Raw genomic sequence first — 13,057 nt, 5'->3', positions numbered from 1 at the left:
AAAGGTTTTAACAAAGTTGGGTCCTGGGAACTGAAAAAAATCAGAGAATGGTATAAATTCAATAGCAAACAATAAAAAAATCATGCTTAAGGGTTTTTAGAGGTTCCAGCAGAGAAAGGGTTTGGATAAAGGAAATCACGGGAGATAATGTCATAGAAATGATGATGTGAGGTGAGCCTCTTGAAATCTCCCCAGCAATTTACAACAAATTGAACAACTATAATTCCACAAAGGACTCCCTGAGCAGCAGACAGGCAAAACTAAGAGACGTGCAATTGAAAGCATCTAAAGGTGGGCAAATTGGGCTAGTGGGAGAGATGGGAAGGGTAAGTAGGAGACGTGCGCCGACCACAGGCCATAGGACATATGCAGACTGGAACTCAGAGCTCCGGAGGTACCACAGTCATGAGAGAGGGAAGAATTCAGATTGCTAGTGCTTCCCTATGGCCCACAGTCCTGCCTAAGGGATCAGCATGTAGCACAACTGAACCCCACCCTCACAGCAGAGACCTCAGAGCAAAGACTAAGGGAAGAAGGGTGAAAACAGCGGTTTAAGCCTTCACTGCCAATCAGAGAATGGAAGGCTTATGCACGGAGCCTAACTGACAGCTTCCCATCCTCGCAGAGCTCGCCCACCCCCACCTTCCAGTGCTAGAAGTGGAACGGTAGCACTGTGAGATCAAAAGAACAGAATATTTGCAGATTTGAGAAGTGCAGCCTGCAGTCAAGGACTCATGGCCCAACTAGTTCTGGCAAAGGAGAAAGAGTCTTGGGTGCAGGATGGACTGTGCTGGTGGTCGCCGACATTGCTCTGGACCACCTGTCACAACCCACCCGCCCCTGATCCCACCTATCTGGGCGGATCCCTGCAGGGGTAAACAGAGCCGCTGAAATACACAGGCCCTGAATCTGGTGCAGGAAGCGCTTCCAAACTTCAGAAGCTCTCTACATCACCCAACAGAGACAGTACCCTGAGACCAAGGTGACCTGCTCACAGAGTAGAAGCCCACCTTCCAGGGAATGCCCCCATTGTCTGAGAAGCCGGGACAACGCAAAGAAAATATAACACTACAGCGTGAGAGAGAATAAAAGGCTGCAATTAGAGAGAAAATAAAACACTCTACCAACACCTACTGGAAAGCAAAAGAAAGACCTCTTCCTATCAACCTGCTGCAGAACCTACTCCTGTAGGTGCCCAGGAAGACAAACAATAATTCATTAATTGCCATGAATAACCAAGGTAACAAAGCAGGTCAGAAAGAAAATGAAAAGTTTCCAGAAAATGAACTTAAGTACATGGATATATGTGACTTAAATGACAGAGCATTCAAGATTGCAGTTCTTAAAAAACTCAACAAGATACAAGAAAACACTGAGAGGCAGTTTAATGAACTCAGAAAGACAATCAAAGAACAAAATGGACATTTTACCAAAAAGATTGAAATTTTAAAAAAGAACCAAATAGAATTTCTGGAGATTAAGAACTAAACAGAAGAAATGAAAATTGAAACACCAGCTTAGGTAATAGAGCTCACCAGATGAAGAAAAGAATCAGTCACATCGAAGATAGACATTTGGAAATGACAGAGATGGAAGAAGAAGAGAGAGTTGAAAGTTAAAAGAAATGAAAGAACTCTACAAGAACTCTCTGACTCCATCAGAAAGGGCAATATAAGAATAATGGGCATACCAGGAGGAGAAGAAAGGGCGAAGGGAACAGAGAGTGTACTTAAACCAGTAGTCAACGAGAATTTCTCAAACCTGTGGAAAGAACTGAATCCTCTAATCCAAGAAGCCAATAGAGCACCTTATTACCTCAACCCGAAAAGGCCTTCTCCAAGGCACATTGTATTGAAGCTATCAAAAATAAACGACAAAGACTCCTCAAGGCAGCCAGGAAAAAGAAGACGGTAACCTACAAAGGAAAGCCCATTAGATTATCATCAGATTTTTCAGCAGAAACTCTACAAGCCAGGAAGGAGCAGACAGTAATATTCAAACTACTGAAAGAGAGAAATTATGAGCCAAGAATAACATATCCAGCAAAGATATACTTTAGATATGAAGCAGGAATAAAGGCCTTTTGATATGTATAGAAGCTGAGGGAATTTTCTAACATACGACCTGCACTAAAAGAAATACTGGAGGCTATTTGACCTGAAACAAAAAAGCAAAAGAATACAAAACCATGATTAGAATTACGAACAGGACAGACTGAAGCAGGAAATGGCAACTGGTACACCAAATAGGGCACTACACACTTAAACATAACATACAGAGTAAAGAAGAAAAAAAAACACTTAAAAAAAACAAGAGGAAAAAGACAACTTGCTACTGCAGCTCAGAAACCAACTCACAGAGTAAATAGGGATAATTTGTGACAACAAAAACATAAAACAGGGGAGAGTAAAGGCCCGAACCGGAATACAGGAATGGAGAAAGTAAGCATGGTGAAGGAAATGGAATACTCCAAATATGAAACTTTCTTTTACATAAAGTTAATGGTAACCGCTCAAAAAAAATCCAGAACTGAAATATATAATATATATATAAAAAAAGAAACAGAGGGGAAAAATCATAGAATATCACCACAATGAAATAACAGCAACAAAAAGGCAAAGAAACAATGGAGACAGCGTCCTACCTGAAAACCAAAGATAGAATGATAGGAAATCATCATATATCAATAATTACCCGAAATGTAAATGGACTGAACTCATCAATAAAAAGGCAAAGAGTACCAGAATGGATCAAAAACTTAACCTAACCGTATGCCGCCTCCGAAAGACACATCTCAACCACAAGGACAAATACAGACTGAAAGTGAAAGGGTGGAAATTGACACTCCAAACAAAAGGGATTCGGAGAAAATCAGGTATAGCTATACTGATATCAAATGAAACAGACTTCAGGATAAAAAAGGTACAAGACAGCAAAGATGGATATTTCACAATGATAAAAGGGACTATACAATAAGAAGATACAACAGTCATCAATATTTATGTCCCCAATCAGGAAGCATCGAAATATATCAAGCAACTACTAACAGAGCACAAGGGAGAAACTGACCAAAACACAATTATAGTAGGGGCTCCAAATACGTCATTGACAACTATGCATAGATCATCCAAATAGAAAATAAATAAATAACAGCCCTAAATGACACACATTAGATAAAATGGACATAAGTGACATGTACAGAGCACTTCATTCTAGAAAATCAGACTATACATTTTTTTATACTGTACATGGAACATTCTCAAGGATAGACCATATATTGGGACATAAAACTAACCTCAGCAAATTTAAGAAGACTGAAATCATACCAAGGCTATTCTCTGATCACAAGGTTTTGAAATTGTTTATCAACTGCAAAAAAAGGAGGAAAAACAACAAATACGTGGAGATTAAACAACATACATTTAAAGAACGACCGGGTCAAAGAAGAAATAAGAGGAGAGATCAGAAGTTACACAGAAACAAATGAGAATGAAAATACATCCTACCAAAAATTTCTGGGATGCAGCAAAAGTAGTCTTAACAGGGAAATTTATATCATTACAGGCCTATCTCAAGAAACAAGAAAATCTCAAATAAATAACCTCACGTTAGAGCTTAAAGAACTGAGAAAAAAGAAGACAAATGAAACCCAAGCTCAGCAGAAGAAAGGAAGTAATAAAAATCAGAGCAGAACTAAATGAAATAGAGAACAAAAAGACAATAGAAAAAATTAATGTGACAAAGAGCTGGTTCTTTGAAAGATTAACTAAATTGACAAACCTTGGCTAGACTCACCAAGATAAAAGAGAAAAGACACTAATAAATAAAATCAGAAATGAAAGAGGGGAAGTTATCACAGATGCCACAGAAATATAAAGGATCATCCAAGAATACTATGAGGACTATATACCACCAAATTCAATAACCTAGAAGAAATGAACAAATTCTTAGAAACATAGAGCCTTCCTAGGCTGAATCATGAAGAATTGGAAAACTTAAATAGACCGATCACCAGTAAGGAAATTGAATCAGTCATCCAAACCTTCCCAAAAGCAAAAGTCCGGGACCAGATGGCTTCATTAGTGAACTCTACCAAACCTTCAAAGAGGATCTAATACCCTGCTCAAAATCTTCCAAAATATGGATGAAGACACAGTACTCCCTAACTCATTTTATGAGGCCAACACTACCCTAATACCAAAACCTGGTAAGGATAACACAAAAAAAGAAACCTACAGACCAATATCTCTGATGAATACAGATGCAAAAATCCTAAACAAAATTCTAGCAAATCGAGTGCAACAATGAATTAAAAAGATCATTCATCGTCACCAAGTGGGGTTTATCCCATGGGCAGAAGGATGTTTCAACATATGCAAATGCATCAATGTGATACATCACATAAACAAAATAAAGGACAAAAATCATATGATTATATCAATTGATGCAGAAAAAGCATTTGACAAGATACAACATTCATTTGTGATTAAAACACTTAATCAAATAGGTACAGAAGGAAAATACCTTAACATAATAAAGGCCATGTATGACAAACCCTCAGCTAATCTCATAATTAATGGTGAAAAACTGAAGCCCTTTGCTCTACGTTCGGGAACACGGCAGGGCTGTCTCCTATCACCTCTGCTTTTCAACAAAGCGTTGGAAGTCCTCACCAGAACAATCAGGCAAGAGAAAGAAATAAAAGGCATCCAAATTGGGAATGAAGAAGTTAAATTGTCACTCTTTGCAGATGACATGATGCTATATACAGAAAACTCTAAAGATTCCAACAAAAAGCTATTAGAAACAATCAACGAATACAGTGAAGTTGCCAGCTACAAAATCAACGTATAAAAGTCCATTTCATTCCTATATACTAACAATGAAATCTCAGAAAAGGAAATTGAAAAACAATTCCTTTTGCAACTGCAACAAAAAGAATCAAATACCGAGGAATAAACTTAACCAAGGACGTGAAAGACCTATATGCTGAAAAGTACAAGACATTTTTAAAAGAAATTGAAGAAGACACAAAAAAAGGAAAGACATTCCGTGCTCATGGATTGGAAGAATCAACATAGTTAAAATGACCATATTACTCAAAGCAATATACAGATTTAATGTAATCCCCATCAAAATCCCAATGGCATTTTTAAAGAAATAGAACAAAAAAATCATCATATATGTTTGGAACCACAAAAGACCCCAAATAGCCAAAGCAATCCTAAGAAAAAAGAACAATGCTGGAGGTATCGCACTCTCTGACTTTAGGTTGTACTACAGGGCAACAATAATCAAAACAGCATGGTACTGGCAGAAAACCAGACACACAGACCAAGGGAATGGAACTGAGAACGCAGAAATAAAACCACATAAATATGGACAGATAATTTTTGACAATGAAGCAAAAAACATACAGTGGAGAAAAGACAGCCTCTTCAATAAATGGTGATGGCAGAATTGGAAAGCCACAGGCAAAAAAAATGAAACTGGACTGCTATCTGTCACCATGTACCAAAATTAATTCAAAATGGATCAAAGACTTAAGCATAAGACCTCAAACAATAAACTGCATAGAAGAAACACAGGTACTAAACTTACAGACCTTGGGTTCAAAGAGCATTTTATGAATTTTGACTCCAAATGCAAGGGAAGTAAAGCTAAAATAAATGAATGGGACTACATCAAACTTAAAAGCTTCTGCACAGCAAAAGAAACATCGACAAAATAAAGAGGTAACCAACATAATGGGAGAAGATTTTTGCAAACATGCCTCCGACAAAGGGGAATATCCAAAATGTACAAGGAACTTATACAACTCAACAAGAAAACAAACACCCAATTGAAAAATGGGCAGAGGAACCTGAAGAGATATATTTCTCCGAAGAGGGACACAGAAATGGCAAAATAGACATATGAAAAAATGCTCAACATCACTAATCATCAGAGAAATGCAAATAAAAACCACAATGAGGTTTCACCTCACCCCGGTTAGAATGGCTATCACGACAAATAGTAACAAGTGTTGAGGATGCTGTGGAGAAAAAGGAACCCTCATATACTGTTAGTGGGAATGCAGACTGGTGGCAGCTGCTATGGAAGGCAGAGTGGAGGTTCGTCAAAAAATTACGAATACAATTACCATATAAGTAAGCAATCCCTCTCCTGGGTATTTACCCCAAAAATCTGATAACATTTATACACAAAGACAAGAGTCTTCCAATGTTCATTGCTGCTTTATTTATGGTGTCTAAGACATGGAAACAACCAAAATGTCCTTCGATAGATGAATGGATAAATAAGTTGTGGTACATATACACAATGGAATACTATTCGGCGGTAAGAAAAGATGAAATAGGAGCATTTGTGACAACGTGGGTGGATCTGAGATTATAATGCTAAGCGAAATAAGTCAGACAGAAAAAGTAGAGAACCGTATGATTTCACTGATATGTGGTACATAAACCAAAAAGAACTAAAGAACTAGACAAGAAAATGAGAAACAAAACCTCATAGACACAGACAATAGTTTAGTGGTTTTACCAGAGAGTCAGGGGGGAAAGGAGTGGTAGATGAGGGTAAGGGGGATCAAATATGTGGTGATGGAAGGAGAAGTGACTCTGGCTGGTGAGCACACAATGGGATTCATAGATGATGTTATATAGAATTATACACCTGAAATTTATGTAACTTTACTAACAATTGTCACTCCAATACACTTTAATTAAAAAAAAAAAAGAGAGAGAGAAAAGAAAAGGGTAAAGGGGAGTCAATATATGTGCAGAAGGAGATTGACTTTGGGTGGTGAACACACGATGCAATATACAAATGATGCATTATACACTTCTACACTTGAAAACCTATATCATGTTATTAACCAACGTAACCACCGTAAATTTAATAAAATTAAAATGGCTAAGAAAAAGAATCAAGAAAAAAACTAAATACTCTATTGTGTACATAAAATTCTAGAATGGAAAACGATTGCAACAGAAAGTACATCAGTGGCTGACAGGAACCAGGGAAAGGGATCGAAGGAGAAAAATGACTGCAAAGAGCTACCAGAAAACTTTTAGGGGTGACAAAAATATTTTATATAATTATTTTGGTGGTGGTAATCTCCTATAGACATTTCCAAAACTACTCAAATTATACAATGAACATTACTGACTTTTAATTTCTGTTAATTGCACCCCAATAAAAGTAATTTCAATATTAAGAGGGAGAGAGGGAAAATAGAATTGCATTCCAGAGGGAGTGAGGTGGTCAGGTCTGCTCACCCACAGAGACAACGTGGCTGTAGTTCTCCAGCATCACGTCTCTGTAGAGGGCCCTCTGAGCAGGGCCCAGGTGCTGCCACTCCTCCTGGGTGAACTCCACAGTCACGTCCTTGAAGGACACTGAGGCCTGTAACAGCATATTTCTTACTCAATCACAAGGGTTCAGAAACAGGTGACACGGTAAATACCTTAGCAAACTAATTTTTATCAGAATTACTGTTGAGAATTTAAAACAACTTTTATAACGGAACCCTATGATGGCATATCATTGTCTTACACTGTAGGGGTACTCACATAATTGGTACAAAGATTAGTCTAATGCCCTGATATATTTGTATTTATTTCTAAATTATATACCATAGACTGTCAGTTAATATACTAATTATAAAGCTTAGTGACTTGTGTTTTAGATACAGTTTTATAACCAGGCTTCCTGTCATCTTTTCCTGTGCCCTAGTGGACTGTCCTAGGCACTCTCTAGGGTACACACACCCCTTTGGAGTTCTCTGCTGGGATAATAGGAAACCAACAAAAAGACACAGGTAAGCACTGGAGGTTGTACGCATCATCAGATTTGGCGTTTAGATGCAATGCTGTGCAACAGGGGAGAAAGTTTTACTTAGCAAAACAGAAGACACCAATTTAAGGACCTTGAGGACATTATGCAAAGTGAAATAAGTCAAATACTAGATGATCTCTCGAACGAAGGACGGACAATTAAGTTCGCAAATTTTGCAATGATGTTGCTGACCTTTTTTGATAATAGAGGGATTATTCATTATGAATTTGACCAACTGGACAAACAGTTAACCACGTGTACTATTTGGAAGTGCTGAAAAGGCTGCATGAAAAATTTAGACGACCTGAACTCTTTGCCAACAATTCATGGCTCTTGCATCACGACAATGCACCAGCTCACATGGCAGTCTGTGACGGAAAGTTTTGACAGTAAACAAATAACTGTATTGGAACACCCTCCCTACTCAACTGATCTGGCCCCCAATAACTTGTTTCTTTACCGGAAGATAAAGGATATATTGAAAGAAAGACATTTTTATGACATTCAGGACATCAAGGGTAACACGATGACACCTCTGATTAGGGTGCCTGGGCTGATAACCATTCCAGAAAAAGACTTCCAAAACTGCTTTGAAGGGTGGACTAGGTACTGGTGTTGGTGCATAGTTTCTGATGGAGAGTACTTCGAAGGGGACCATAGTGATATTCAGCAATGACGTATGTACCACATTTTCTAGGATGAGTTCGCGAAATTGTCAGACCTCGTATATGGGGAGCGTACAAAGAAACAAAAAAACACGTGAGGTCATAGTGACAATAGATTGGTGGTTGCCAGAGGCAAAGGATGATGGGTAGGAGAAATGGGTGAACTGTTTTTGTAGTTTACATAACTTGAAAATTAAAGAGAGAAAAATGGCGTTTATTAAGGTAAATCAATGGGGAGGAAGAATGGGAAACAGATTCCTTAAAGAGAAAGGAATAAAATTTTGATCACTATATTTCTTCACAGCTGTACCTAGAGAAGCCACATGAGCAGCTGGGTAAATACTGATGACACTGTGAGATAAGGGAAAATATGTATACAGATGCCCGAGTTCTGATGATTCGACTTACAATTTTTACCGTTATGATACTGTGAAAGTGATACACCTAATGAATTACATGAGATATTCAACACTTTATTACTCTATCGGCTGTGTGGCAGATGATTTTTGCCCAACTGGAGGCTAATGTAAGTGTTCTGAGCACGATGAAGGGAGCCCAGGCTAAGCTATGATGGCCGGTAGGTTAGCTGTACTAACTCCATGTCTGACTTACGGCATTTTCAACGTATAACGGGTTTATCAGGATGTAACCCCATCCTAAGCAGAGGAGCATATGGATATACGGGTCTCCGCCCCTGGTTCCCAGCACAGAGCTCCTAAAAACCTTGTAAATTCCTAAGTGATAAGAGCACCGGGAGCATCGTTTGTTTTAATGAGGTGACTGTGGGTGGGCTCCAGGACGGGCACTGGTCACCAGAGAGACCAGGCCATAATCGGAAGCTTGGAATTTTCAGCCCTGCCTCCCACTTCTCCAGAGGGGAGAGAGAGGATGAAAATAAAGTTAGTAAGTGATCATGACTACATGAGGACTCCTCCAAAAACCCCAAAAGTATGCATTTGGAGAGCCTCTGGGTTGGTGAACATAACAGCCATGTATCAGGAGAGGGATGCACCCCAACACTATGGGGACAGAAGCTCCTGTGCTCAGGACCCTCCCAGACCTCACACAATGTATCTCTTCATCTGGCTGTTCACCTTTACCATGTTCTTTAATAACCCGGTGAATTCCTTTCCCTGAGTGCTGTGAGCTGCTGTAGCAAATTAATCAAAGCCAAGGAGTGGGTTGTGGGAACCTCACATTTATAGCTGATTGGTCACAAGCACAGGTGACAACTGGGACTTGCAGTTGGTACCTGCAGTGCAGTGAGAGCAGTCCAGTAGAACTGAGTCCTTTACCTGTGGGATCTGATGCTATCTCCATGTACATAGTATCAGATCAATTAAATCGTAAGATGCCAATTGGTGTTGTACACACTTACGTGGTAGGAGAACAGAACCCACACATTTAGTGACCAGAAGGGTCAGAAGTAACATATGCTGTGTGCGCAGCAAAGGAGACATACAGGAGGGACGACAACTGGGTTTCTCTAACTCAGTCATACACTGAGATTAGAAGAAATAAAGCAAGGCAAAGAGGTTCACGTTGAGACGGATGTTCTTCATTTGCACTCAAGACACCTACCAACAAAGAGATGGAATTATACACTGCAGTGTTGGTTATATGATTTTGGAACATAAAAGGGAGGTCTAAAATTGACATATAGAGTCATTGGAATCACACACAAAATCAGAGCACATTTTGAAGACAGAAAGGTAGATTCTAAAACTTTTAGGAAGAGGTAAAGAATTTACACTATCCAATACAATTATGAAAACAGAACTAGGTTGAGAGAGTCACAATACTGATTTCATTTTTAGTTTAAAGCAACCGTAATTGGGCCAGTGAAGTATTAGCAAAAAGATTGACACACATTAACAGAAGACTGACTTGAGAAACAGAACTACAAATAATATAATATCAAATGATTCCCAACAAAGGTGCCAAAGCAATTCAGTGGAGAAGGTATATTCTTTTCAACAAATGTTGTTGGTATTATCAAACATGCATAACCAAAAGTAAATAATCTTGATCTATACCTTGCATCATAAAAGTTAACGCCAAAGATCATAGACTGTAATTATAAAACTTACAAAAACAAGACAGAAATTTATTGTAATATTTGTTTAAGATTTTTTTACATATGACCAAAAAAGCATAACTAATAAAAGTCTAAAAAAATCTGAAAACTTGATTGACTGAACAGTTCTGCTCTTTGAAAGATACATGGTTAGAGAGAAACATAGGAGAGAACTATGATCTTGAATAAACATACTTGGTACTCAAAATATTCACACAACAATCCCCTGTAAACAACTTTTATGAAATAAAATACAGGGGAAGAAAACATTACACGAAGGAAAAAAAAAAAAAGAATGACAGTCACTTCTTTTTATGAGACTAATATAAGCCTAACACCAAATTTAGACGGAAACACGGGAAAAGGAAATGATAAGCTCACCTAAATATGATACCGATACTTCTTTATAAGTACAAGCAGAAAGATCCCAGCAACTCATCAGCAAGTAGGGTGCATACAGGAAATCAACCATGAATTAATATTAGAAAATTCATTTAGCTACTCACAATATTTATAAAGGAAATAAGTTCTGTCTGTATTTTAATGGATACACAAAAAGTACTTAATATAATTTGACGTACATTCACGACTAAAGTGAAATCTCAGCAAACTGGCAATTAGAGGGAATATACAAATCAAAAGTTACTTACCAAGACCCCACACCAAACACCAGAGCTAATGCTGACACTGTGTATATTTTCCCTCAAGACTGGTTTTATTTCTAGTTCTCCTTTTGCATTGAATATATGTACCCTTATGGGCCTCATAAATCCATTACAATGCAAACTGGGAAATGAACCAAGTACTCACCTGAGCTGTGTGCATTCTGCTGCTCTGGGGAGAGTGTAGAGAACTGGGAGGTCAAGAAGGAACCTGCAGGGGCGGCACCACCTGTCCACATGAGACGCGAAGTGGTCACATGGACAAAACCACACAGCTTTTCATTGACTCAAATTCTCCCTGGTTAACGAACAACGTAGTTGATTTTCTGAATGATTAACATAAACAACTTAGTTACATTAAAGTACAGACAGGATAAGGCATTGCTTTCTCACTAATATTAGCATGAAATACTCAGGCTGCATCACTGAACTCTTTTCCTATTAACACTACTTATATCTCTAAGGAGAAAATCTACAGAAAGTCCAGTAAAAGGAGTATGGAGGGTTTGAAGGCAGGAAAGTTTCATTTTAGTTTTAACTGGGCTACAGTTTCTTAAAAGGTCCTTTTCATAAGATGTGTTTGGTGACTTCCTGTGAGAAACTGAACTGCACTTGTTTTCCTCCTGGCTGTCACAAACTGCGTTTTCCTTGGCAAGTCACTGAACCTCTCTGGTCCAATTTCTTTAAAGCTTTCAAGAGTCCGAAGTACATATCCAAGGAAACTCCTCAAGATCCATCGTTTTGGAATACTGTGAGGTCAGGATAAGTCAGTAATGTCACATGGACATGTGTGAGAGCAGGACAATGTTGTAAAGAGTGAAGAGACGGGAGCAGCGGACCATTAAGCAATAGTGGGAAAAGAATTTCCACCTGGTGTCTGGTTGCCACTTACCCCAGACCTCTCCCTCACAAGCTCTCCCACACTTGGGCAGCATACTCCTGGGCCACCCCAGCTCACGCCTAACTGAAAGCTGACCCAAATCCTCCACTGTCACACCAGTGTGGTGGCTACAGTAGGTGGCAGTATCTCCAAATCCAGGCACAGGGTCAAAAACTTCGGACTGCAAATTTAGGCCGTGCTGTTTCCTGCGTTCTTCTGCCTCAGCTCGGAAGCTCTGGTGAGGAGAGTAAGAACAGGGCTGTTCTCTCCCAGGGAATATTCCTGTTCCTGGAGCCCTCCCGATTCCTACATCACAGGAGCTGCTTTGTTCCAAAATAAGTGTTTCCCAAAATCTGGGACCTGGCTCTGGGAAACAGTTCTCTTTAGGGTCACAAATCTTACACTTTTGGAATTCCTATAATTTCAGACGTAAAACTCAGACAACCTGCCTGTGCAGGAAGAGCTAGGAACCTGTGTCTGACCTAAGGATTCTGATGAGACACCAGGAATTCCAAAATACATTTGTCAGTGCTGAGAGTCCATTCACATTCACTTCCAATTTTATTCGTGGACATTTAGGGACAGGTCATTCTGTCAAGTGCTGTGAAGGATGTAATGATGGTTTTAGGAAGGTGCTATATTTAGATGAATCCTGAGATTTAAAGCACACTTGCTCCTAAGTCGGAGCTCCCTCACCGCAAGCTTGTGACCTGAGCATATCGCTCCACCAACCTGAGCCTCAATAGTGTGCTTTTATTTTACTGCGGATGGTTACGCCTACCTCATATACTGGATGTGAGGTTTACATAAGCCACCCAGTGAGCAGGAAAAACCTAAGTGTCTTCTGAACACAACGGCAGTTGTTATTTACTCAGTTGGCTATTTGCTTCATAGGCGAGAACCTCTCAGAACCCCAGTTTTCCGATGGGAAACC

The 13,057-nt window shown here is 39.1% G+C and overlaps 1 protein-coding gene across 1 annotated transcript in view; it reads right to left on the bottom strand.

Moving 5' to 3' along the window:
- The window catches only part of LOC117031782 (zinc finger protein 585A), a gene marked incomplete at its 3' end in the record, with an annotated part of 55,578 nt that extends 43,226 nt beyond the window's left edge, over positions 1 to 12,352 (bottom strand). The window contains exons 1-2 of the mRNA XM_033122479.1: positions 12,136 to 12,352; positions 11,392 to 11,472 (exon numbers count right to left, since the gene is read on the bottom strand). Of these exons, the coding sequence (XP_032978370.1) occupies positions 11,392 to 11,472; positions 12,136 to 12,178 (124 nt within the window). The remainder of the gene's footprint in view (positions 1 to 11,391; positions 11,473 to 12,135) is intronic.
- Between the last annotated feature and the right edge of the window lie 705 nt (positions 12,353 to 13,057).

This window comes from Rhinolophus ferrumequinum, chromosome 12, assembly GCF_004115265.2.
Source record: "Rhinolophus ferrumequinum isolate MPI-CBG mRhiFer1 chromosome 12, mRhiFer1_v1.p, whole genome shotgun sequence".
NCBI lineage: Eukaryota > Metazoa > Chordata > Mammalia > Chiroptera > Rhinolophidae > Rhinolophus > Rhinolophus ferrumequinum.
Note: the sequence above shows the minus strand (reverse complement) of the source record. Positions and strands in the feature narration are given on the sequence as shown.